The 24,616-nt window shown below is 48.5% G+C and overlaps 2 protein-coding genes across 6 annotated transcripts; one reads left to right on the forward strand and one right to left on the reverse strand.

The window, feature by feature from the left end:
• Positions 1-728: 728 nt before the first annotated feature.
• Positions 729-20,111, reverse strand: GOLGA2 (golgin A2). 5 transcript variants are annotated; one of them, XM_062641062.1, is made up of 28 exons: positions 19,922-20,107; positions 18,372-18,494; positions 17,921-18,001; positions 14,652-14,786; positions 13,997-14,040; positions 13,803-13,866; positions 13,282-13,341; positions 12,793-12,873; positions 11,191-11,229; positions 10,633-10,695; positions 10,290-10,383; positions 9,536-9,642; positions 8,952-9,010; positions 8,578-8,719; positions 7,404-7,493; positions 7,098-7,205; positions 6,912-6,999; positions 6,083-6,426; positions 5,216-5,329; positions 4,705-4,929; positions 4,336-4,435; positions 4,161-4,249; positions 3,414-3,567; positions 3,226-3,293; positions 2,527-2,629; positions 2,191-2,297; positions 1,829-1,997; positions 729-1,726 (listed from the first exon to the last, which is right to left on the reverse strand). In XM_062641062.1, the coding sequence occupies exons 1-28, from the start codon at positions 19,967-19,969 to the stop codon at positions 1,476-1,478; spliced, it is 3,150 nt and encodes a 1,049-aa protein (XP_062497046.1). In that variant the 5' UTR covers positions 19,970-20,107; the 3' UTR covers positions 729-1,475. The 5 variants fall into 5 exon arrangements, with proteins under 5 accessions (XP_062497046.1, XP_062497041.1, XP_062497042.1 ...); XM_062641057.1 differs by lacking the exons at positions 729-1,726; positions 1,829-1,997 and having other exon boundaries at positions 2,051-2,297; positions 6,083-6,429; positions 19,922-20,110; XM_062641058.1 differs by lacking the exons at positions 729-1,726; positions 1,829-1,997; positions 12,793-12,873 and having other exon boundaries at positions 2,051-2,297; positions 6,083-6,429; positions 19,922-20,111.
• SWI5 (SWI5 homologous recombination repair protein) lies at positions 19,968-24,036 on the forward strand. The gene is made up of 6 exons (XM_062641363.1): positions 19,968-20,231; positions 21,003-21,175; positions 21,255-21,303; positions 21,929-22,050; positions 23,102-23,196; positions 23,376-24,036. The coding sequence occupies exons 1-6, from the start codon at positions 19,968-19,970 to the stop codon at positions 23,438-23,440; spliced, it is 768 nt and encodes a 255-aa protein (XP_062497347.1). The 3' UTR covers positions 23,441-24,036.
• Positions 24,037-24,616: the final 580 nt, after the last annotated feature.

Genomic DNA, 24,616 nt, shown 5'->3' on the forward strand with positions numbered 1-24,616 from the left:
AGAAGTCTCTCTCCAAGGAATATACAGTGTTTTACATAGATATACTATGGACAGAGACCCACAGCCAGGAGCATGGAGCCCACATCACTTCTGTTGTCCAAGTAACAGACACCACTACTGCCCTTCACATGAAAGGAGTTCAAAAACCAGGGTGCATCTTCCCCTGGTGGGTTTGCAGGGAAGGGCACGTTATTCTGTGACTGCTTTTTCAGTTGTGTATGGAAACAGCAGGATAAAGCATTGGGAAAGACAAACTGTCTGTACCATGCTGGACAACTCCAAAAACCATGTTCCTGTGCTTCTGTCTCAGGGAGAGGTTAACAGGGACAAGGTGTGTGCTTGTCCAGACCCATGCAGTGCTGGTGGGTCCCTTAAACCTCCCCTGCAATATTCCTTGAACCTCCATTGCTGGAACTAACCTGACTAAGGAACAGGCAGTTCCTGCCTGGGAGGTAGATGCAGTTGCAAGATACTCACTTGTACACATAGAGCATTGGCTTTGCTGCTGCTTCAGGGCTTCCTTCTCCTCCCTCCATGGTTTGCCTTCTCTTTAGACTTAAGGCTGTAGCTTCAGGGCACTGCCCAGGGATCCTGCTGTTGCTGATGTATGTCCCAGGTACTTAAACAAGGGCCACAGAAGGATTCCACCCACTTAATGCAACCCTTACCCAACTTGGGAGAAGAGGAAAGTTAAGGCATGAAGAAGTAAAACTCCTGGAGTCCAGAAATTCAAAACAAAGCATGTTTATTAAGTGGCTTCCTTTTACTTATTTCTCCCCTTTTTAAAATAAATAAAACCTTCAGACACATACAAGTGAAACACATCCTTCAAAGTGCAGTTACATTTCCACCCCACTCCCAAGAATCACATAAAGCTTTGTCAAGTAACCAAAAAGACTCAAAAGGCAACCCTGGGTCCTCACCCTAGCACTGGAAACAGCCAGGAGCCTCTACCTGTTGGCTGTTCAAGGCTGGTTTCAAATACAGTTGCAAGAGGCAGGCTGCAGAAGAAAGAGGGAAGTTTAAGATATATAGTATGAAACAGAAATAACCTGTTTAACGTCCAAAGAGTTCATTACCAGAATAAGTTAGTTACTTTGGGAGCCCTGGAAGGGACTAGGCTGATGACAGTCATGAGTGATGGATCAGAACCGCTGCTGGGAAGCTGGCTGCTGGCACCAGAGTCCAGCACAGGGGATTCAGTCATTTGCCCCAAGTCATGGAAGCCCCTTTCCCCGGCCAAGTGCCAGCACCAGCTGCCTCCCAAGGTTAGTCTGAGCTCCAAGCACACCAAGTAACAGAAGAAAGGGAAGATGAGGGCTGATGCTCAAGTTCTGGCTGATGCAATCCCTCTTTCCTGATGTCTTTAAGCATCTGTTCTGACCAAGGGCACTGAGCAGAGGTATGGGCACGTACAAGTCACTGAAGTCCTTTCAGGCTCACAGAAAACTGCTGTGAATAAGGTTTAGCACCTCTTAAACTACCATGATTTTGACCTCATCGTTCTCATCCGCACGGTAGAAGAAGGGAATGCAGGGGTTCTCCAGCAGGGAGTTCAGCCTCTCCTGAGGGTTCTGGATTTCTCTGAGAAGCTGCATGATTTGCTTTGCGGTGGAGTCCTCCTGGCTTGGCTGAGCAGCTTTACTGTCAATGGGGGAGAAACCGGATTGATGCAGAACTGCAGCTTCTTGTTCCATTTCATCTGATAAATTCACGTCTCGTAGCCCTGTAGGGAACACAGACAAGGCAGGAAGCTCTTCCCATCTGGGCCCAACACTGGGACCTCGGGTTGTTCCACTTTACCCAGCTTGTCCTGGCTGCACCTTACCTTCTCCATCAGTAGCGTTCAGTTCAATGCGCCTCTCCACTGGCGATACACCTTCACTCTGGCTTGCCAACAGCTCTGGGTTTTGAGCAGCTGCTACATACTTGCTGTACCATTCATTTCTTTCCCTGACCACACGCATCACTAAATCCTGTAGTTCCAGTAATTTCACCTGCACCAAAGTAAAGGAGAGCCTATGAAACATGCACACAAACAAGACTACAGTTTGCAGTCTTGCCTCTGTCACAGAATAAGCAGCTTCCAAGTTAAAGCCAGCTCAAGAAGAACACACAAAGGTTTGGAGTGTGCAAGCACTCCCTAGGCCTGCCCTGCTTAGAGCAGTGCTATAGAAGAAGATTCCTTGCCTTCATATCTTCCTTATCCTGAGCCAATCTGCTGATATACTCCTCCTTCTCCTGGTGTCGCTGTTTGAGGATAGCCCTTTGACTCTGGTACAATGCGATGTACTCCCCTGGAATACAAGGGAAGCATAAGGAGTGTTAGCAAGATTTGGATACAAGCCTTACAGTAAGCATAGAATTGTGTGATATGGGGATCCAGACTACTCAGGCAGCAGTAGAGACATGAACTGGTTGGTAGGTGGAGGGCTCCAGCTCCAAAGGCTGCTGGGGACTTCCTCCTCCCCATATACCTAACACACTGAGGAAGCTTTAGCTTGTGCTGGTGTTGCCTAAACATACCAATGGTGTCTGTTTCGCCAGAGAGCTGGATGCAGCGATGCTCCAACTCCTCCAGCCGCTCCTTCATATCAGCCTTCTCGTGCATCAGGTCTGTGAAGCGGAACTGAACACACAAATCGGTATCAATCACCTCAACTGCTCACATACAGAGAATCTGTGTTAGAGATAACTCCCTCCCTTCACACTGGTCGAGCCTAGGGAACAAAGCCCACTGCTTTTGCTCCTTTTTAGCATTGAATCAGAGACAAGTTGTAGAGAGGGTAGAGCTAGAGAAGGTATAAAACAGCACCTCTGCATTTCAGGAAGCAGAAGGGCTGCTGGAACAAAAAGCCTTTTAACCTTCTCATTGCTGGGACAGCACAGCTCTGGTCATGCTCAGTGCCAAGACTGCAGAGCAGCTGCTTCAGCTCAGAAGGGTGAAGATACTCAGTTTGGTTTTCAGTGATTGCTTTAGAAGAAGGTCACAGGTTAGTGTCGGGCCCTTACAGGCTGAGGATGAGGCAGGGAGAGGAGTTACTACTGAAGCTTACCTGCATGAGACCAGCAGTGAGCAGCATTTCAGGAAGCAGCTTATTATTATGGCATATCTGCTACTTATTCCCCTGAAACTTGTCTGTGTGTGCTGTAAGAAAGTCTGACACTGGATCAAAGCCTCACTGAGCAGCACAGCAGGGCTGAAAGAGGAGACCCTTTGCGTACCTGTAGTTTCTCCATGGCAGTTTTCAAAGCCTCGTGAACCTCCACTGGAACAGTATCCATAGCAGAACCTAGAAGGGACACGTGGAATTTACAGGTACTCCTTGGACACGAGGCACTCACAAAGCCTGTAGCAGTGAGGCAGCTGGCCAAGGCACGCCTCGCTGTTCACACTGTCCCCAAGTTTTTACCTCCACCCAGCGGGACGTGATGTTGCTGCTCCTGCCTGAGAGCTGCTATTTGCTGCAGGAGGCCTCTGCACTGCTGCCTCTGAGCAGCCAGCTGCTGCCTCAGATCTTCTCGCTCCTTCTCCACTTGGGACATGGTCGATGTCAAGAAATCGACCTACAAAGAATCCCAGATCATGCATGGCAGAGCTACTCCCGTGTGAAGCACGATCAGCAGTGCAGCTCAGGACAAGCACAGTAACAGTTGACCCCATTTTATTTATGGGTATGAAACCAAAGTACTAAGTGACTGCCCTGGAGCTAAACCAGCAACAACTACTGCAGTCTTTGTCATTTCCATGTAGTACCAATATGCAGGTTAAACACCAGCTGCCATGAGGACACGTGTTTGATCAGTCTTTTCCAAATATGACTCTATTTTATGTTCAGTACCATTTCCAAATGCCTTCCAGACTAAAGAGAACATCATCATCATCATTACAGAGCACTCTGAGCCAGCTGAGTTGTCTCAGAATTAAAGCCACTGCCAGACTTCCACCCTCTCTTGCAAGGATGCTGCCGAAATCTTGGGGTTGTTGCTACTATGCCGAAGGAGCTGTTAAACTTTCCTCATTACTGTGCCTCAGCTGGAAGGGATCACAGCTGATAAACAGCCTGCTCCATGCACCCAATGGAACGTCTCTCCTGCCTCTTTTTCTAGATGTTTGTGTAGAACTAAACCCAAAGGCTTTTCTGCCCATTAGGACTCACCATTTCTTCATGGCTTTCAAACTTCTCTGGGATCACAAATGAAGATTTGGGGATTTCTTCAGTCATTGCTTCACTTTCAACTCCATCTCCTGTGAAGGAGGAAGGTGAACAAGGAGGTAATAACCCAGAGAGCTCAGCTCTATCTCCTTCCTGAAGACCAGCTGCAGCTACTCACCCTCTAACCGGTGCAAAATCCTGCCATCCAGGTCTGCTGCTAACTGACTGATCTGGGCCTGCAGCTCCTTGTTTTCCTTAGCTACAGCTTCCAGATTTTCCTGCAAGAGAGAAGCAGGTCACTGAAGCTTGCACAAGCCAGACTGTGAACAGTCACTGCATCTTCAGGCGGCAGCACCACACACACACACACACAAAGGCAGTGCTTCTGCTCCAGACATTTATCAGTCCACCTGTATTGTACAGGATGTAACCACAGAACAGCCCAGGTTGGAAGGGACTGCAAAAGATCCAGCCTTCCCCTTAATGAATACTTAATGTAATTAAGCATGTTTCCTCCCATCTTTCCACTTCCCCTTTTCACTGTTACCTTGGTCTGCTGCAGCTCCTTCAGGTGCATTTCCACTGTCACCTTCCCCTGAACCTCCTCATGCTGTAGCCGATCCATAAGCTGTGTCTGGAGCAAGTACTGTTTGTGCAGCTCCTCCTTCTCAGCAGACAGCTGCTGGTAGGCCACAGTGTACTGCTGCAAGTGGCTGTAGTAGAGGTCCCGCTGCTCCTGCAGACCCTGAGCCTCCTGTGTTTTCAGCTCCAGCTAACAAAACACCACCGAACCATCACATCAAACCATTTCTGCCAGAGAAGCTGATCCGTGCGACATGTGCAAACTGTCAACAGCACCCCAAAGCCACCAACCAGGCAGGCAGCCACCATCTGCCCCACACGCTGGTCCCCCACATCGGACAGCAGACGATAGGGGGAGGCTCCCAGCTTGATCCTTACAATCCCAATTTCCACCCTTCCATCAAAGTCTGGGAAGCTGCCAGCAGTCTGCATAAACCACTGCAGTACCTGCCCTGCCATCCTCTCCTGTCCCTTACCGTCTCTTTGAGGTCTCCCAGGTTCTCCTGCAGCTGCCCAAGCTTCTTGGCTAGCTCTTTCTTTACATGTTGCTCTGACTGTAGGGCACTGGTAATCTCCATGTTTTCATTTGTCTGCAAGACAAGCACCACTGTATAAAGAAACCGCCCCAACCACCATAAACACACATGCTCAGTAAACCACGTTCATTCCCAATACAACAGGGTGCCACCCCCTGAATTACCCTGGGTGTAACTAAGGGCTATAAATGGACTGTTCAGGACAGTCAGTAACTTACAGAAAGGTTCAGAAGATGGGAAGAGAGCGAGGAAAGAGCCAGGGGAATGGGTGCTGGGATGGTGCCAAGAGGAGGCCTGGCACATCACACAGCCTGTCAGCTCCAAACAGATGGGTTGTATGAATATCCCAAAGAGAGCAACAGACAATCAAAACCAAGAAGAGTTCAGAAGGAACTAAAGAAAAAGCAGCTAGACCATGTGTCAGCTTGCCAGGGCCCCAAAGGGAGTAAGAGTGACAGCAGCAGGAGGGAAGATTGCTGAGAACTTCCTCATGGGCAAATGCAGGGAACAGAAAATGGGAATCTTCAATGGTGAAAGCACAGGAGGAAACAGCCTGACTGCAAGGGGATGAGGGGGAGAAGGAAACTGCTCTGGACAAAGATAGTGGTTCCTTTGCCAAAGCACCTGAGGGAGTAAGGAATGACAGGGAACCTCCTGGCATGGCAGTATGCATCACAGAAGATGGAGCATCCATAGTCTCAGAGGACAAGAGATGGGTAACGCTTCTGCCAGGTTCCTACATCTGTGCTACAGAAGGACTGCACCAGTGAGGGGAGCAGCAGGAAGAGATGCAGAGAAGAGACATACCAGTTTGACAAACCCATTCTGCAGCTCAGCCAGCTGCTCCTTCAGGTCCCGATTCTGGCTCAGCGCCCTGCTGATTGTGGCCTTGTCACTCTGCATGTCCTCCAGGATCTGCTGCCTGTCCACAGACTCCTCGTTGTAGCGCTGCACAGCCTTCTCGAGCTCCAGCAGTCGCTCCTCCTGCTCCCTGTTGAGGTGGCTCAGCTGCTCGTTGTCCCGGACCTGGGCCTGGTACTGCCCATGCAATTCCTCTTTCTCTTGCTGCAGCCGCTGGATCTCTTCCTGCAGACTCAGCTCAGCTGCTGTGGGCCTTTCTGGTGAGGAAGGTTCAATATCCATGGGCTTAACTGCTATGGAAATGGAATCAAAAGCAGCTCTGTCAAAGGCTAAATCCCTGTGTAATACACATCACTATTACATACACAAACCATACCCCAGCCTATAGGGCTCTATGACCCAGAAGGTATCACCTGCTGCAGTACCCAATCCTCACTGCTGGGCACCGAGGGGAACAAAGGAGCAAAACTAGCCCAAAAGCAAGCACAGCATCATGCTGACTCCCTCGCAGCCCTAGCAAGAGCATCCTGCCAGCATCCTGCCTTCCCAAACTCCTGAGCCAGAGAAGCTGACGGTGCAGTCAGGCAGATACTAAAGACATGAACAGTCATTAGCTGAAGTAGTTCACTTGCTGTTTGCTAGGATGGAAGGCTTCTTATGATCACCAGGCTTTCAGCTGCCTTCACAGCTTCAGACCTACTTGTATCTCATGCACAGAGGGGACAGTTAACCAGCTGGCACTCTGCGATGTGAAGCCCCACTTTGGAAGCCCTACCTGATTTGCTTAACAGCTCTGTCACATTGGCTTCCAGCTCCCGAATTTGGGCCATATGCTTCTCCTTCTCCTCTGCCATTGTGTGAACCTGCAAGGCCACATGAGAGGAAGTTAAAACAAAGTTCATGGTGCTTCACTCCTGTCTGGGTTTGTCAAAAGCAGCTGTGATGCTGCCCCTGATGTTACCTGCTCAGAGAGCTGCTGTACCCGCTGCTGCCAAATGCTCTGCTCCTCCTTCAGTTTCTCTACGTACTGATCTCTTTCTGCCTGGAGCTGCTGAAGTGACTCTGAGAGCTGTTCAAAACAAAGTAAAACCCAAAGAAAACTGCATTAGCCAAATAAATTAGGCAGTGCCTGCTTAAGGGATAAAGCCTGAGGAACCAGTATTAATGCAAAGCTCAGGCTTCATCCCTTAAGTAGACAATCCCTGTGAATCTTATGCCACACAAATTTCATTGAAGATTTGGACCATATTTAATACAAACCTCTTACCTGAGCAACCTGGGCTTCCAGGCTTGCCTTCTCCTCCAGTGCCATCTGCAAGTGGTGGTTTGCATCCAGACTCCCTGCCTGACTTGAGAACTGCCAAAAAAAACCCAAAGAGTTAGGGCAAAATACTAATACTCAGGTTCTGCTTTGCCTTTCCCCTGACAGTAACCTGCCACATGCTCCATGCTGTAACCTTCTACAGGTCTTTAAAGTGCTCCAACTCCCAGTGAAGTTCAATGAAAGAATAAAGGGGGAATTAAAATCATAAAGCTTAGGGTTTAGCTGTTAAACCAGACTGAACTGGGCAGCTCCTTCTTATCAGTTTTATACTTACTTACTTTAATTAAGAAAATAGGCTTTAATCCAACAACTGGGCTCAGAACCTTTGTGCATTTCAAAGAGTCTGTATTACACAGCCAGATCAGACAGTATAAAAGCTGGTGACCTTAAAAGTTGTCAAACATGTCATGAATTCAAAGCCAATGTCTCGAACATGCCAGTGGACTCAGCAGCAAGGCTGGCTCAGCTGCCATACAGTACCCTGAAGAGCAGCACTTGGCTTTATTTCAAGGGTAACTTGGGCCACTCTCTGGGGAAAAAATAAAAGCCCTTTCTTCCCTCGCCGGCTCACCTTAGCAGCAGGCTGCTCTCTGAACTGCTACCAGCTGGCCTCATGCATTCAGTCCCTAACTGGCTGCTTCTCTTAACTTTCCCCAGCTGACCTTCAAGTTGCCACTGTCCAATTCACCTTCCTCTGCCAGGTAGGTACAGACACCACCCCTACTCAACTGGTTCCTCAATGAAACTGCAACAGCTGAGTAACCAAAAATGCTGAATAGATCCAAGCAGGAAAGGTCACCTTGTGCTCACACTTCTGTTCCGTCACCTTCTCATATTCTGTATCATTCTTTTAGCAGACCACTATCACAATATCTCTCAAGCTACTGCTCCAGCTCCTTAGAATACAGACCTTCTGTTCCTCAGAGGCCTCACTGAAAGCCTTTTACTACAAGGATGTTTACTAGGGTGTGTGCTTTTACTAGAGGATGTTTTTACTAAGATGAGATTCTGTACCTTCCTTTAAAAACCAGACTTCAGTCTTGCCCCTACTGTCAGAAGCAAGATCTTGCCACGACTAGAGTGATCTACCCTCCCATCCCAGAAGGATTGTGGTTACCTGTTGAATCATCAGTTCAGCCATTTCCAGCTTCTTATGCAAATCCTCCATATCCAACTTCATAGCCGAGTTCTTGGAAATCAGTGAGTGAACTTGCTCTGACAGCTCTGAATTCTGCTGCTTTATTTCCTCACTACTTTTGCTGAAACAAGCAAACAAACACAATAATAAGGTGTCATCATTCTGTGTACTATGGCTCTGCTCGTGTCCATGTCATCAATTTACAATCCAGTTTTTCACAGCAGTTAAGAGTCACAGGAACATCCTATCTAACGACTTTTTAAATGAAGTTCCCACTTGTGCTCCATGCCCCTTGTTAGGTTTTGTGGCTCTACTGTGTAGTTACTCTGCAGCTAAGAGCGGAATGGACTTACCTTTGTTTGTACAGTTCCAGCTTCAGGTTGTCTCGCTCCTTCACCAACTCTTTGTTATGCTGAAATAAAAATGAATTACTGATTCATGTCCAGACTTAGCCAAGCAGATAACTTCATTTCACCTTTAGCAGATCAGCTCAAGTGGGAAAGGTCATAACTTTGGCAAAATTCTCATATCAGATTTGCTTAGAACCTCCTGAGTTTGTCAGGAATAAGTCTGCTCGGTCCTTTCAAATGTGATGCTGATAAATGAATATGAGGTTATTTCTGCAAGCTTCTGCATTAATATCAATAGTAAAGTGTCTGTTTGATGGAGACCCTCCTGGGACAAGGTCTCAGTGAGGCTTCTGTTGTTTGGAGCTGGTGAGACTAACGAAATAAGGTATCACATCTGAAGACAGCACCTGGACCGTATGATTAGTGGTCACAGAAACCTGAATGAAGTTTGCCTTGATCATGGAGAGTGCAAGGCTATACAAGGTTAATTTCTGCCTCTTCTCTAAGTAGGGATGACAGTAGTGTAATGACAAGCAAATAGCCAAAGGTAGAACTGCTGGTTAAGCATAAACAGAGGTGACTCTTACCTTCTCTGACTGTTTCTGCTGCATAGAGATGGAGGACAAAGTACGTTCCAGCTCCGATACCCTCTGGCGAGATGAATGTAAACGAGCAGCAAGGCTTTCAGCTTCTCCTGAACAAGTCAGAGCAGAGTCAGTTGAGACTAGATCACAAAGAGCTCTCTGGAACTGGCTGAACAGCACCTTCTACTTTGTCAACAAACTCTTAAGGCAGCACAGAGCTTTGTAAATCAGTGGACCTGGTTCCACTCCTGGCTCTACAGGTGATACAATAGCAGCTCTGGGCAGCAAAGTTCTCTGAATGCCTTCCTCATTTTTAGAAGAAGATAACGAAACTTCCTTTGCAAAACAATAGATAATATGCTATTTGGGGGGGTTTCCTAATAGAATAAACTACTCAAATCTAGTTCAGAATGAAAGGCTTGGGTAAAACCTACATTAACATGACAGCTGTGTGGGAGAACGGGCAGAGAAAAGGGAACTAAGTTTTAAAAGCAACCGAAGTCAGAAAGGAACAGTCTGGGGTAGTCATCAGGCCCAAACAGGGCTGACAAGGCTTTAGTGATGCACAAAAGAACCTCAACTGCCATGGGCTCAACATGCTCCCATTTGGGGGCAGCCATGATGACAGAAGCAGTGACGGTGCCAACTATTGCTCATTAAGGAGTGCTGTGAGCTGCCTGCCAGCAGCTATCATGCCTGGGACTTGACATCCACAGTTTGAGCACCAGCACGAGCTGGAGCACTCACACTCAATTACCTGATTTCTGCCGTGCTGCTTGCTGAGTATGTCCAAGGGCTGTCTGCAACTCAGACTTCTCAGACACCAGAATTCCAATTGTCTGGATATGAACCTTTAGGAAAGAAAGATCAGCTCAGCACAAAGCTTCTTTGCTTGTCACTTTCAACATCATCGTTGCCACGAAAGGATAATTCAGTAAAGGTAAAGAACTCCTGCAGTTAAGCACAGTCTGGCTGACTGACTCTCCCAGTTTTCCTGAAGGAATGGACTCAGGGCTCCCACAATAAAGACTATGAGTGGTCAGTAATGCAGAAAACAGCAGGAGCCAGGTAATCTTACTGTAATAGAGGCTCTGTCTTACCTGGAGCTGTTCCCTCAGTGCTGCTTGCTCCTTAGAAAACTTCTGTTCAAACTCCTTCTTTTCCTGTAGAAACAAACACATAACCAGTTAACCCTTGTTGGTTTATGCCAGACTAAAAAAGCAGTGACTCACTGGTAGTACTTCCAGCATCTAAATGATACCAGGATTTCTAAAAACGTGCTTCAGTCTTCCATCATTTGAACTACTTCATTATTTATCCATCCTGGAACAGCGATGACAGCATAGCGCAGTCACTGCTGGCACAACTGCGGCAGTGTCTGGAATGCAAGCTCCTGGCACAGACCTGAACTGTGATCTCCTGCCTCCACTGTGCTCCTCCAATGCTTGAGCTTTTAAATATGAGCTTTTGTCAAAATAAGAACAGTACCTGCCAGGCCTAGCTCATGAAGTCAAAATATTCAACCTTATGCTACAGATGAAACTGAATGTAATGTAAGATGAGATGACACACACCTGTGTACAGTTCACTGTGCTTTTTACTCCTCAGAGAAACAGACACCTATTTCTGTATGTACCCAAAAATAGGACACACTTTACCTTCTCCAGCTGATTCACTGCTTCTTCGTTCTGCTGTTTCTATGGAAGACAATTGATGTATTAAGGGCAAATATTTTCATATTACTGAAACACATTTTCACTTCAACGAAGTAGGACACATGCCCAATGAATGCAAACAGAATTTCCATTATCCTTTCTGTACAGGACTGGGAACATCATCTTGGCTAAAAAAGTAACAGATTTGGGGCTCCCTTCACTAAGGCACTTTATGTGCCAGATAGGTTTTTCATTGCTCAGTACATTACCACAGTTCTTCTCTGATAGCAGTGCTGAAACCCCTGTACTTTTATATGTGAGCATCCACCACCTTCAGTTAAACTTGCATCCCACATGGATGCAATTCATCGTAGTAATCCTGCTGTATTATGATGACCACCAAAATGCTTAGAAAGAAACCAAAACCCAGACAAATAAACCCACTTTTTTTCCTTTAGCTGAGTCTTTAGACCTTTATCCCACTTCAACTGGCCTTTGAGTCACGCAGAGCCACACTTACATTGACAGGCTTCTGCCAAAGGTGGTACAACAGAGCACTGAAGCCAGATGTAAGGAAAAGGGCTAATTCTGTTCTATCCCACTTCAACCTCATGGGTGGTATTTAGGTTTGTTAACCACACATAGTGCATCTTTAGATACAAAGTGAAGGAGCCCAAAGCAGCAGCTGCCTGCACAGGCTGCCACACAAACTGTGCTGCCGTGTTTGCTGCTGTTGTCCCCTGGCACTTTTCTCACAGATGCCTCATAAGTAACTACAGAATTGGTACTTTTTTCCCTTCCCACAGAATGAACATTGGCCAAACAGCTTCTTTACTGCTACCACTTCAGTGCATTTTGAAACATGACTGCAGATGGAAGGGTGATGAGTTAGAGAGTTTGGTTCTAGCAATGCCCATGCACAACACAAGCAAGGAAAAGCAAAGGGCCTACATCATTCCAGGCAAACAAGGAGAATCTTGGGTGGGCAATGCACTATACCAGGTAGCTCTGCAGCCCAGCTAAAAGCCAAAAAGCAGCAATGGAACAAAAATAACACAAAACCAAACATAAACCAAGAGTGCTCATGGGGTACACTGGGAAATGCTGAGCTTCGGGAAAAGTGTACTTTAGGGAGGAAGAAAATGGGGAAAAGCTCTTTTCAGACCATACAAGTCCAGTGAGCTGCATTTCTTGCAGTGTTAAAGCCCAAGGCTGAAAAGCAGCAGCAGGAACCCATGCAGGCCACAGGACAAAGCAGTTCAGTCATCGTGCCAAGGGAAGCTGAGGATGTGATCAGCAACCAGCCCCAGGCTCTCTCTTAGACCTATTGCTCCCACTCTGCTGATAAATTCAGAACAGCATCACCACCTGCAGAAACGGGTTTCCTCACTGCTGCCAGCACCAGAAGTCTGTACTTCAGGGATTTGGAGCAGAAATCCCTGGTTTATCAGGATGCTTTGGTCTAAGCACTTTGTTCCTTACAAAGTGCTGTGTAAGCAGCTTTCCTTGTGGCACCATGAGAGAACCCATAACCTTGCAGACACCCAGGGAGCAGGGAGGAGCAGCAAAGACAATGGCAAACTGGTGGCTTGGATTGTTTCTTACCAATTCCTCTATCTTTGTAACGAGCTGTTTGTTAGTTAGATTGCTGGAATCCAGGGCTACTGCCAGCTCCTGGTAACGTGTCTGTCGGGCACATGCACACACGAGAAAAAGGAAGGAGCAGAAAAGGAGGAGGGGAGGAAAAAAGCAATCATTAAAAAGGACAGAAAAATAAATCATTATCACACTTTGGTATTTTTTATCCATTTCTGCTGAGGCTTCATTTTGACATAAAAGTGAATCAAAAATGAGAACTGTGGTTGCAAGGAAGGTGGATTATCCCCAGTCCCCAAACTGCAAACACCTCCAGTACCCATCTCTTACTGTAGATCACAACTACCCGATTACAGCACAGGCCCACACTTGACAATGATGTCTGTGAAGTGTGCAGTCAGGTCTCTTTGGCACTGCTCTAAGTACAGGGTCACAATAAGAGATCAACAGTAGCAAGTAAGAAGGAAGAAGAGAAAAGATAAACTGAGAAGAACTTACTTCCATTTCCTTAATGTTTGTGGAAGAAACAGCACTTTCACCATTCACATACGATGTAGACTAGAAGCAAACCAGTCAAGTAAGTCAGTTTTATTCCTCTAGGCAACAAATCACTACTGACTATCACAGTAATACTTCTTATGGCACCTTTCCCTTCATATTACCACACACAGGCACAGAAAACGTATTTTCCTAGCTAAGGACACATGCAGTCTCCCCCTGTGACAAGCTGATATGAATTATGCAGATTGAAATCAAATTCTTTTCTACTGAATCAAGAATACCTCTTTCCATGAATACATACTGTTCATTCATCCCACTCTGGCTTTTCTTCCTACTGCTGAAACTTTACATTCCTAAAACAGGCTTTTTTGCTTCTCAATGCCTAAATTTGATACTGTTTAGTAGGATGACTGAACACACCTCTGGGACTGAAGAGTGTTTTCCTGAGCTGACTGCTCAAAACTCCACATCAAACATCAAGAGAATTAATAGGACAAATGGATCAAACGAGGCCATACCTGAGAAACGAGGCCATTGAGTTGTTCTGACAACTGCCGGAGACTTTCTGTTGAGGAGAAAGACCTGGGAACAAGGAAATGAAATGAAAGGGTTTCCCAGAGAACAGCACAAATCATATCAGCACTGGGGAGCAATCAGACCTTAATGTGTTGGGGTCCTGTTGCAAAACTGATAAATACACACAGACACTCACCTGTTCTCATCCAAAGCATTTTTATGGTCCTCGGTGTCATGAACCTGTGGATTAAAACACAAAAACTTACAAGCCTGTAAAAGAAGATGGGAGTCACCCTCATGAATGTGTCACTAACACCTGATTACATTTGGGCTCAGGTTCCATGGTACCTGTAATTACTGCTTCCCGAAGGAAGATGAGCTTCCAGCCACCAACTCAGTCCTGGCTTACACATGACTGAGTGGTGTGAGCCTGGGCTTCTTGGAACAGAGAAACTTCAGTGTTCCAGGCTCTATGTTTGCTGTTACTATTTATCAGCATAATCAACACTTCGCTTTGCTAGAAAAACCTTCAACCGCATCTTTAAGTACTGAAAGGAAACACAGACTGAGCTGACTGGAGACCTTCTGTCTCATTAAGGGTACTTTCTGCTAATGAAATAGGAGAGAACAGGAAGGAAAACAGCTTTGGAAGCTGCAGGGGCATGTGTGTGCTAGTACTCTCTCTGCTCTCATAGACAGATGACGACAGGATGGGGAGTGCAGGATGTAGTATTTTTAACAGCAGAAAATCTAAGCTAGTAATGTCATATTTATGAAGATCATCTTCCTCAAAACAAGAAGTGGTATTGCTAACCACGGCTCGGTGGCGATAGTCGGGGTAATTCACAAACCTGTGTCAGCTGCATGCTCCCAGGAGCAGGCAGAACAGAACCACAGCTAGGTAGGCTGTTGCTGTTAGATAGCACAGGGACATCGGTAGCAAGCTGTTCAGCATTACGAGTGGCAACATCACTGTCAAAGTATGCCTGTCACAAAACACATACAGGAATTACAGCCTTCATGCACAGTGAACAACACCACACGTGAACACATCACCTTGTGATCTGCCTGTGACAACTAGACAGATGTGAGCCATCAACCATTGGGAGACATGTGGAAGGGAATCTGTGTTCTCCCCAGAGCGAAGAGGTGACTGCATCAACCCACAAACACTGTCCTAGACCTGAGCCCTCTCAGAGCCAGTGTCCCATAATCAAACTCCTTTAACACAGGCAATAATACCTAATACTGGCTTCCTTTCCTGCAAAAGGTTGGACCAGATGATCTTCTGAGGTCCCTTCCAACCTGAATGATTCTATGGTAATCATATCCCCCAGGTCTAAGTTCACACGCTAGATTTACTGCAAAGCATCCCCCAAAAACCAAGCGAGGTTGGTTGTGACCCTGATGGCTGTGACCCTGCCTTGAAAAGCACTGCCTTCAGGATGCGTCTGGGGAAAACACGGATCACTGTATGCAAACTCAGATGGGAAAGAACAGCTTAGTGAGTACTTGGAAACTGGGCTGCTCAAACTCAAAGGCTCTGTCTCAAGCTCGGTGAAACCTGGGGCATGTCATGAACCACAAGTTTAGAAGCAGGACATTTCTGAACAGGTCAAAGTCGGTGTGGCTGGGAGCAGGTGCCTGGGGCCCTGCTGGTGCTATGAATCCCATGACTACAAGAATCTAAATGGAAAAGGAAGAGCCAAAAAACTATTTCTGGACAGCGATGCAAGTTCTAATCCAACCTTCGTGGGAGGATGAAGAGGATCTGATGACACCTCTACCAAGCCAAAGTGGACTATTTCATCTACCTTGTACAGCATCAGAGAGCTATAAAGGCCCCCTAAAACATGCACAGATGTTTTATGGCATCTAGATGCTTTATTTTATCAGCCAGCTCTGCTAAGTCATCATTAAAAACCCTACAAAGCAAATGAGATAATCTTGTAACATTCAACTCCACCAAAACACTGCAGCTCTCTGCAATTCCATCTGAACAAATTCCCTCTTACTTCGGTCACTCCCTTCTTGGCACTTCACAGGAGACAAGAAATCTCTCTCTTGGCATTCCTTGTTTACCTGCTCAGCGCTTCACTCATGAATCAAGCAGCAAGAGGAATACAGGAACAGCAAAGACATTTAGTGAGATTTAATGAAAGCAATGAGCTGAAAGATTGCAGAGGGCAACAAACAGAATTCTCCCCATGTCTTTCCAGCAGGACAGATCCTTGTCCTCTCAAGGAGCAATATATGTGAGGTGCTTACAGGAAGGTCAGGAATGCCCTTACTTCTTCCAGCCACAGGTTACTTCACCTTTATTGGTTCAAACACTCATCAATATATAACATCAGGTGGACAGGAGGAACCCCTTCCCCAGTCCATCTCAATTTCTGTTGACCAAGACATTGTCTTAGCTTAATGCTTCAACCAGTAACGTGCCTTGACCACAAGAACTCCTTCTTCCTCCACAAGAAACAGTTTAGAAATGATTCCTTCAAAAAGCCCCAGACTACTGGAGCAGCTGAATTTGTTGGAAACAAAGGAAGAGTTAGGAGCAAGAGACTAAATCATGCACTGTGAGGTTCTGTAATGTCCAAGGAGAAGTTAGTAATTCTGCTCAGCTTAGCATATAGTAGGATCCATTTGCTTTCACACAAAGGCTCCTATTTTGCTGGTTTTTCTGTGTTTCACAGCCAAGAGAGCTCAAGTGGGTGAGGTGGGAGGGCTCTGCCTCTCATTAAGACACCAATGGCAGCAGCAAGCAGCTCAGATGCTAACAGCAGCTTTTCTGCCCTATTAGCATCAAGTGAGTTTCTGAACAGCATTTTCCTGACTCAGGGTTTTTGCAAGACAACAACTGGAAGGAGAAATCCTTCTTTCATTACATACTGCAGTTAGACATTAGTTTTCACATTACTCCTAAATCCACAAATTCCATAACAGACAATCAGATACAATATATCTCTGCCTGATAAGGGCAGAATGGGAGAACAAGAATGAATAGAAGTGCTGAACTCTCCAATAGCAGAACAGGACTAAAGCTGCAGACACTGGAAGGCCACCTCAGCAGCAGCACAGGAGCACCCATCTCCATCTCACCCTCCAATGTGAAACAAGTCTCTCAGGTAAAACTCAGGAGTATTAACAGAGCAGTTCCCCATGACATGAGTGACAATTCAATCTAAACACATGCTTGGTGCTGCCAGACAGGCGCATCCAGCACCCTCAAAGCTGGCAAGGTGTCTGCACATCACTCACCCTACACAAGCAAGGTCTAGCTGGAAGAACTTACTGCTCTTTGCTACGTGTCGGACAGAAGAACTGCTGTGTTGTCAGGAGCAAAGGGATACAAAGGCAATTCAGAGCTAACTCCATTCCATCCTGCAGGTTTCTCAGTTTGACTTCTCTGAGTTTCTGTCACAAATGGAGCCTTATTTAAATAAACTACCCGAAAATAGGCTGGGGTTTTTTAAAGCTGCTTATTTACATTTGCTCCCGAACACATCTCTGCTCTTACCAACGTAGTGCCCTTTCCTCTGGAAACGTGAGGACGCTAGAGCCTGCAAATACTTGACCTGAGGTATCTGACTTCCTGCCTAAACATATTTAAACCCGTGGTCCTTGCCAGACTGTACATCAGCTGTGCAACTTTCATTGCCTGTCTTAAAACGGGCTGGCTGGAATAACTAGGAAGTTTTCCCTGGGCAGCTGCTCTGCCTGGAGATGAGCAGAAACATGCCCTTCAGAAACAAGGCTCTGGGAAAGAAAGCAATGACACACGGAACGGGAACAATACAGACTAAGAAAACACCACCTCTTCCTTAGTTTCTTGCCTAAATTCCCGGTTCTCCTCAAAGCTCAGCTGTCTCAAGGAAGAGTTTTTGACAAGGTTCACTTTTCCACATGTTCAGTTTGACCCAAACCAGAAGGAAACAAGCACGAGCAATGGAAATGCATGGTAATGAAGAGCTCCATGTTAACAGAAACAGCAACAAAACCCAAGCAACTGATGGTCAGGACAAGGCTCCATCCAAAGAAGTCGAGGTCAGTGTAAACAGAACCCGAAGCATGCAGTAGGGAGAGGGAGTGACTGCGAAGGACACGAGCACTGCCTCACCTTCCTCTTGTCCAATGAGGGTATGGCTACCCCATTGGAGCGGTTAAGGTCTGACACCAGCACCTTCAGAATGTTCTGAATCTAAAGGAGGTGAAAGAAAAGGGGTAAGAGAAACGGCTCAGCAAAGGACAGAGAGAAAATGTCAATCAAAGGCAGGCAAAGAAACCAGCATCCTCCATCGGAGCATGCACCTCAAAACAGCAGCTCTGGATGCACCCAGGCCTCTGTGACCGCATCAGACACCGCTTCAGCACGTACCCTGACTCTAGTGTGTACCTTCCAGGAGAGGTAGTTGCCAACTGCTGTAGTGCTGTAGCACCCTGGCCACACAGGCACCTGCAGCATTCATCTATCACACCCCCATAACCATTTCCCAGTCTCAGCCATGCTGTTTGGAAAACCAAAGACCAAGGAGGTGGGAAATGATGAGGGAGAAGGGATGAGCACTCACGTTCTCTGGAGGCTGCTGGTCGTCGATGGGAGGAGTTTCTGCTCGACTGTCTTCTTTAGTTTTGCGCTTTTTCTTTGTCCCTGCGGTTGCTCCGGGGTTGTTCTTCTGCTGATATTCCTTAAGCTGTGAAAAAAGGAATACTCTGAAGTCCAGACAGAATGACGCCTTCTATATGGTCAAAAAAAGCCCCCAGCCCAAACTCCACTGGGTGAAAAGACAGATCCAGTGCAAGGAGAAATGCTGTTCAATGAGCCAGAAAAGGCAGATTGGATATAAGGAAGATATAGGTTGGATATAAGGAAGAAGTTCTTTCCTGTTAGGGTGGTGAGGCACTGGAATGGGTTGCCCAGGGAGGTTGTGAATGCTCCATCCCTGGTGGTGTTCAAGGCCAGGCTGGACAGAGCCTTGGGTGAGATGGTTTAGTGTGAGGTGTCCCTGCCCATGGCAGGGGGCTGGAACTGGATGATCTTAAGGTCCCTTCCAACCTGAACTATTCTAAGTCCAGAGAACCCTGAAGCAAGAACGAATGTGATGGGTTTACGACAGTGGCTGTGAGTTGTATATGTTCAGCTTCTGTACACAGCTAACAATATTGTTGGGAAACGTGATGCCGCAACTAAAAGGAGATTCAAATATGTATTTGGGGGGCGGGTTAGGGTTATAACTAGGAGGAATAAGCAAAAAACGTAAACGGGCAACTAATCCCGAATGCAAAGTGAGAAAGCAGGGTCTGGGAGCAAGATCTTCCACTCTATCAAGGACTTCAGGGAGGAAATGACAATCCCCACGGGCAGATAACACATGAGCACAGACACTGCAATACCACAATGAAGGGAGAAGCAATCTGCAGTCGGGTTTTGAATCCTATCGCCTGCACCCAGGCAAAGCCACTCTGATAAAGCCGGAACGTGGATCCTGCCGGCTCTGACGGCCTTTGGGGTGTGTTACTGCACACCTAAGCCCCAAACGCAGCTTATGTAAACAGCCCATTGGCACCAGCCCCCTGCTGCCCCTGGCAAACCCCTGTCCCCGCTGCCAGGCCGGTGTCGAGGTGGAGGTGGAATAAATAGGAAGGATCCCATTATTGGGAGGATCTCAAAATGGAAGCCTCAACTGCTCCAGGACACTTGAGCTGTGACTTTGACACAGGCGCATCCCACCGGGACGGACGGGGCCGAGCGGCCGCGGAGGGGGAATAAAGGAAAATAAGGGAAAATAAGAAGGGAAAATAAGGGAAAATAAGGGAAAACAGGGGGGATGGGGGGGAAGGGAAAGAGCAGGGAGAGAAGGGGCAGGGAGGGGAAACCTCCGGCCCGCACCGCAGCAGCGCAGACCCGGCCTCTCCCCGGCCACCTCCCCCGGGCTGCGGACACCGCGGGGGCTCCCGGCGGCTCCAGCGCGGCTCGGCCCGGAGCAGGCCCAAACCCAAACCCGTGCCCCTCGGGGGGGAGGCCGGGCCCGGCTCAGCCCGGCTCGTTCCGGCGGCTCCCATCCGCCCTGTGCCCATAGAACCCGGCCGTCGCCGGCCCGGCCCTCACCGGTCCCCTCACCTTCTTCTTGGCCGCCGCCAGCCTGCTCTGCCTGCTGCCGTCCGCCATGTCCGCCCCGCGCCCGGGCCACGTCAGCCGCGGCGGGGAGCGGCGGAGGCGGCCGCCAGGCTCCGCCCCGGCCCGGCCCGAGCTGCCGCCGGAGCGGCCTCACCGGAGCTCGTCCATGGGGGGGGGCCGGAACGCGGCTCCCGGCGCTGCTCCCCGGGCTGCGTGCGGCACCGTGCCCGGCTCCCCCGGTGTGCTGCACCCGGCCCCGCGCCCGGTGACGCCCCGCGTTCCTGCGTTGACTCAGTCGCCCGGGGCAGACGCTGTCTGGAGAGCAGCCCGGGGAGCTGGGCAGGCTTCCCGCGTCCTTCGCGGGGCACGTCCTGCGGAGCCGCGTGGCTTTGGCTGCCCGTGCATCGCTGTGATGATGCCCCAGCGCTGCCTTTGAAGCCGCGGTCAGCGCGGGCGGATGGGTCCTGCGGGTGTTTGATCCCGTTCCCGAGCTCCTTGAGTTTCCAAGTGTGGCAGCTGCAGTGTTTGGGTTGTGCGGTCAGCACAGGGAACTGGATATGGTGCTGCTGGCCCCTGGCACTGCACCAGACTCCTCCAGCACTGGTCCAGGAGTCATGGAATCATAGGATACCAGGTTGGAAAGGTCCAACCTTTCTGGGCAAAGCATGACCCATACTGGATGTGCCAGCATAGAATCACAGAATGGTTTGGGTTGGAAAGGACCTGAAGATCATCCAGTTCCAACCCCTTAGCCATGTTGTCCATCTGAACATTACGTGTCCAGTGTGGCCCTTCTCTGGACCCTCTCCAGCCTGTCCACATCATACAGCGGGGACCAAAACTGAGCACAGTTTCCAGGTATGGCGACGCAAGCGCTGAGCACAGTGGGACAATGACAGCTTTATCTCTGCTGCTGATCTTCTTGATGTTCTCAAGCATCCCAGTGCCTTCCTTTGGCACAGCTGCTCACTGTGCTCTCCTTGGGGAGCTCCATAAGGCTCTTGTCAGTCCATCCCGCAGGGTGGCCGTACGGGCTGTACGTGGCCGGGCTCCCCGAGACCCCATCCCGAACGCAACCCCATAGCCGTCGGGGGCAGGAACCACGGCCAGGCCGTGTCGGGGGCACCGGGACTACAACTCCCAGCATGCCCTGCGGCACCCGGTGCCGGTGCGGCGGGAGGCATCAGCCGTGGCCGAGCGGGTTTCACCGAGCGCAGGCCGCAGCCCGGCCCCGCCGCCGCGGGCCCCGCTGAGGAGGTAGGAGCCGGTCCCCGCCGCCCCTTCCCCTCACTGTGCAGGAGTCCGGCATCTGATGCGCGTCCCCTCTGCCTTGCAGGGCCTCCGGTGGCGGCCGGCGGAGCGGCGCTGCCGGCTTCAAGTCACCGGTGAGTCCCCGCCCGCGCTAGGGGTGGGCTGAGGGAGCCGGACTGGTTCGGCCTGGAGAAGGGAAAGCGCATTAACGGGAGACCTGAGAGCAGCTCCAGTGCCTAAAGGGGCTGCGGGAAACCTGGAGAGGGGCTTGGGACAAGGGACGTAGGGACAGGCCAAGGGGAATGGCTTTAACCTGCCCGAGGGGAGACTGAGATGAGCTCTTAGGCAGAAGCTCTCCCCTGTGAGGGTGCGGAGGCGCTGGCACAGGGTGCCCAGAGAAGCTGTGGCTGCCCCATCCTTGGCAGTGCTCAAGGCCAGGTTGGACACAGGGGCTTGGAGCAAGCTGCTCTAGTGGAAGGTGTCCCTGCCCGTGGCAGGGGTTGGAGCTGGAGGAGCTTTAAGGTCCCTTCCAACCCAAACCAGGCTGGGATTCCATGAATACCGTGTGGAGCAGGCTAATATTGCCAAACAAGTAAATATTTCACCCGTTTCCCTCCACTCCCTGCCCAGGAGGTGTTTTATCCCTTTTTGACTTTTCTCCAGGGACACATCAAGTATTCTCTGATTAGTGCCCTCCACCCAGCACCCAGCAGCTTATCCAGGGCTGAGTTAGTGTTAAACGTCCTCTGTGCTCCACAGATCCCATCTCCAAGGCCCTGCCAACCCAATAGAGACAACAACGAATCCCTCCAGTATGAAATTGAAGAGCTGAAGCAGAAAGACCTTGCTCTGGACCAGGAAATTGCACAATTATTGTCTGAGTATGTCCTTGGCAAGCTCCGATGCCTCCTTTGTTCTGAAACACAACCTGATGCGGGGGTTAGAGCCAAGAGCTGACCTCCTGTGAGCCTGGCTTTATCATGGTGCTCTACAGTGCTGGTTATGGTGTGGGTTTGATTTATGGGGCCTGTTAGAGACAGGAGGGAATTTTCTGCTGTATTTGCTGAAGCAAAGCAAGTTTGACCAGGAGCTTGCATAAGAGGGTTTTAACTTTACCCCAGATGGTGCTGAGGTAATTCATGTGGCTATGGGAATGGATAATTTTAACCATGAGGATGACACAACCCTGGGAAAGCTTGTTCCTGTGGGAATTGAGATGGAGACGATGAATTTATCCCAGATAAAACTGTTTCCTTTCCTGTTCCATCTTGATCAAGACTCCGCTTACATTGTGCCTGAGGCAGGTTAAGCCTTCATATCAAGAAGCTGAAGTGTTTGCCAGGCAGGCAAGTGGCCTGTAGAACGCTTTGGCCTGATGGGTGCTGCATTACAGGGTAGTGCAACCGTGTCATTGTGGTTTCTGATGACGCACTGTGGCAGCTGCTTATTAGCAACTGGGTTGAGATAAAATTGCTGCTTGGTTTGAAAGAGAGGGGGGAGCCTCTGGGGTATTGGATGCAAAGGAGTGGTATTTTCTAGGGTAACAGGTAGAGCATAGAATGGGAATGGTAGAACAGAGGTTGTTCCAAAAGCTGTTCTATACTTAAGGTTAAACAGATCTTCATTCCTTTCCCTAGCTATAGGTTAGAGACACACACAGCTTGGGGTCACCACTGCCTATTCCCGTTTCTGCTTGATTTTGGGTGGATTTATTCTGCTAAGTCTTGATGTAGCCAAAACCCCTCAAATTGAGGATCTGCTCATTTACAGCTTGCACCAACTGAACTTGCTGCCTTCAGGCTCTGCTTTTGAGGTGCCAGGCTTGAACACCTCTAACCCCCTCGCTGTGCTGGGTCAGCCGTGGCTGCACTCGCTGTGCAGCAGCAGGAATCCCTCTGTGTCATTTTGACCTTTCTGGTTTTATCCTTACAGAGGCTACAGCCTGGAGGAACTGGAGAAGCACATCTCTCTGCTCCACGAGTATAACGATATTAAAGATGCTGGGCAGATGCTGCTGGGCAAACTGGGTGAGGAAGGGGAAAGCTATTGAAGACCTTGATAGTGCTTTCATATAGACAGAGAGAAGCTGCTGGGTTCTTTGCTGTGGGAGGCTCTGTGGGACTGGGGCTACTGGGATGCAAGCACAACTTTTCTGACTGATCTGATCTCTGCTTAATGAAAGCAATGGTGTTTCTTTCTTTTCTAGCTGTTATCCGAGGGGTTACTACAAAGCAGCTCTACCCTGAGTATGATCTGGAGCTTAGTGACTAGTGTTGAACCTCAAGACTGCCACGTCCTGCAGAAATGACTGTTACTGAGCTCTTATGCTTTTGTTGTATTGGTTTAGAACGGACCTAAGGTGGCCTTGGAAGTATGTGTGTAGAGTTGCAACAGAGCATGGGTTAACAGCCTTCTTTCCAAGAAGCTCTGAACATGAAAGTTGTTGAATCTGTCAGCTGTTTCCTGCTTGTGGGAAAGGGATGTAGGGCTTTGGATAACTTGTCTGCTACCTGATTAACAGTATTCCTTTATGGGAAAGGTGGTAATTCCAGGTGGTTGATGTTAAGACTATTCCCATGGAGTCTTTGCTTCTCTACTGCATCCAGCAGCTATTTGGTTACTGGATGTATAGAGGAAGTGAGGGCACACATGTGCAATGTAGTGGTTGCTTTGAAAGACAAGAAAAAGCCCTCAGAAGTAGGAAGAATTCCGATGTGGTTTGGTTTATGATCCAATCTGGGTAACTCTGGGTGTTCTGTATTATTTACTCTGGTATCTAGAGGTTCTGTACCATTCCTGTAGCAAATGGCAAAATGTGAAGTTGTGTTGAGCTGTCTGAATAAAGCAGCTATCACATTCCTCAGTAACTCACTGTAAAAGCCTATAAACCATTGCATGAACTGGGAACAAATCCTTCAGCTGTATTCTGAGACATCTATAACATCCATTATTCAAGTGTTTTCTGAGGACTCTTAATGGAGCCAGCGTGGCAACACTACCCAGCAATGGGTAGGTGCAGAATTACCTTTAGTCTCTTCTAAATGCAGCGTCACTGTGGAAATGAGAGGTGCCCTAAACACAGAATGTACCTGGAGAGCAGGAGTGTTTCAATGTCAGGTTTAGGATTGATGGTGACTTCACAGCCTAAATTTGGCTGCTTTGGGCAGTTCCAAGTGATGGAGCACCCTGCTGACTGCAGAGCTGGTGTCCCTTTCTCACTCAAGCTTGATGTCCTTCTGCCCATTTCTACTTTCAAAGACTTTCTAACCAGTAAGTGTCCCCCCTGCTCTCTTGCTGCAGTCTCTGCTCTTTATTTCCACATTTAAATCAAACGAATCTGTGCTTGGAAACCAGAAAACAGTCACAAGGCTGCTGAGAACAGATGATTGTCTCTGTGTTCTTGGTTCTGGACCAGGCACAGAAGCATCACTGACAAGTATCTTGTTT

This window comes from Pezoporus occidentalis, unplaced genomic scaffold, assembly GCF_034315485.1.
Source record: "Pezoporus occidentalis ecotype Australia unplaced genomic scaffold, CSIRO_AGI_Poc_V1 ctg68, whole genome shotgun sequence".
Taxonomy (NCBI): Eukaryota; Metazoa; Chordata; class Aves; order Psittaciformes; family Psittacidae; genus Pezoporus; species Pezoporus occidentalis.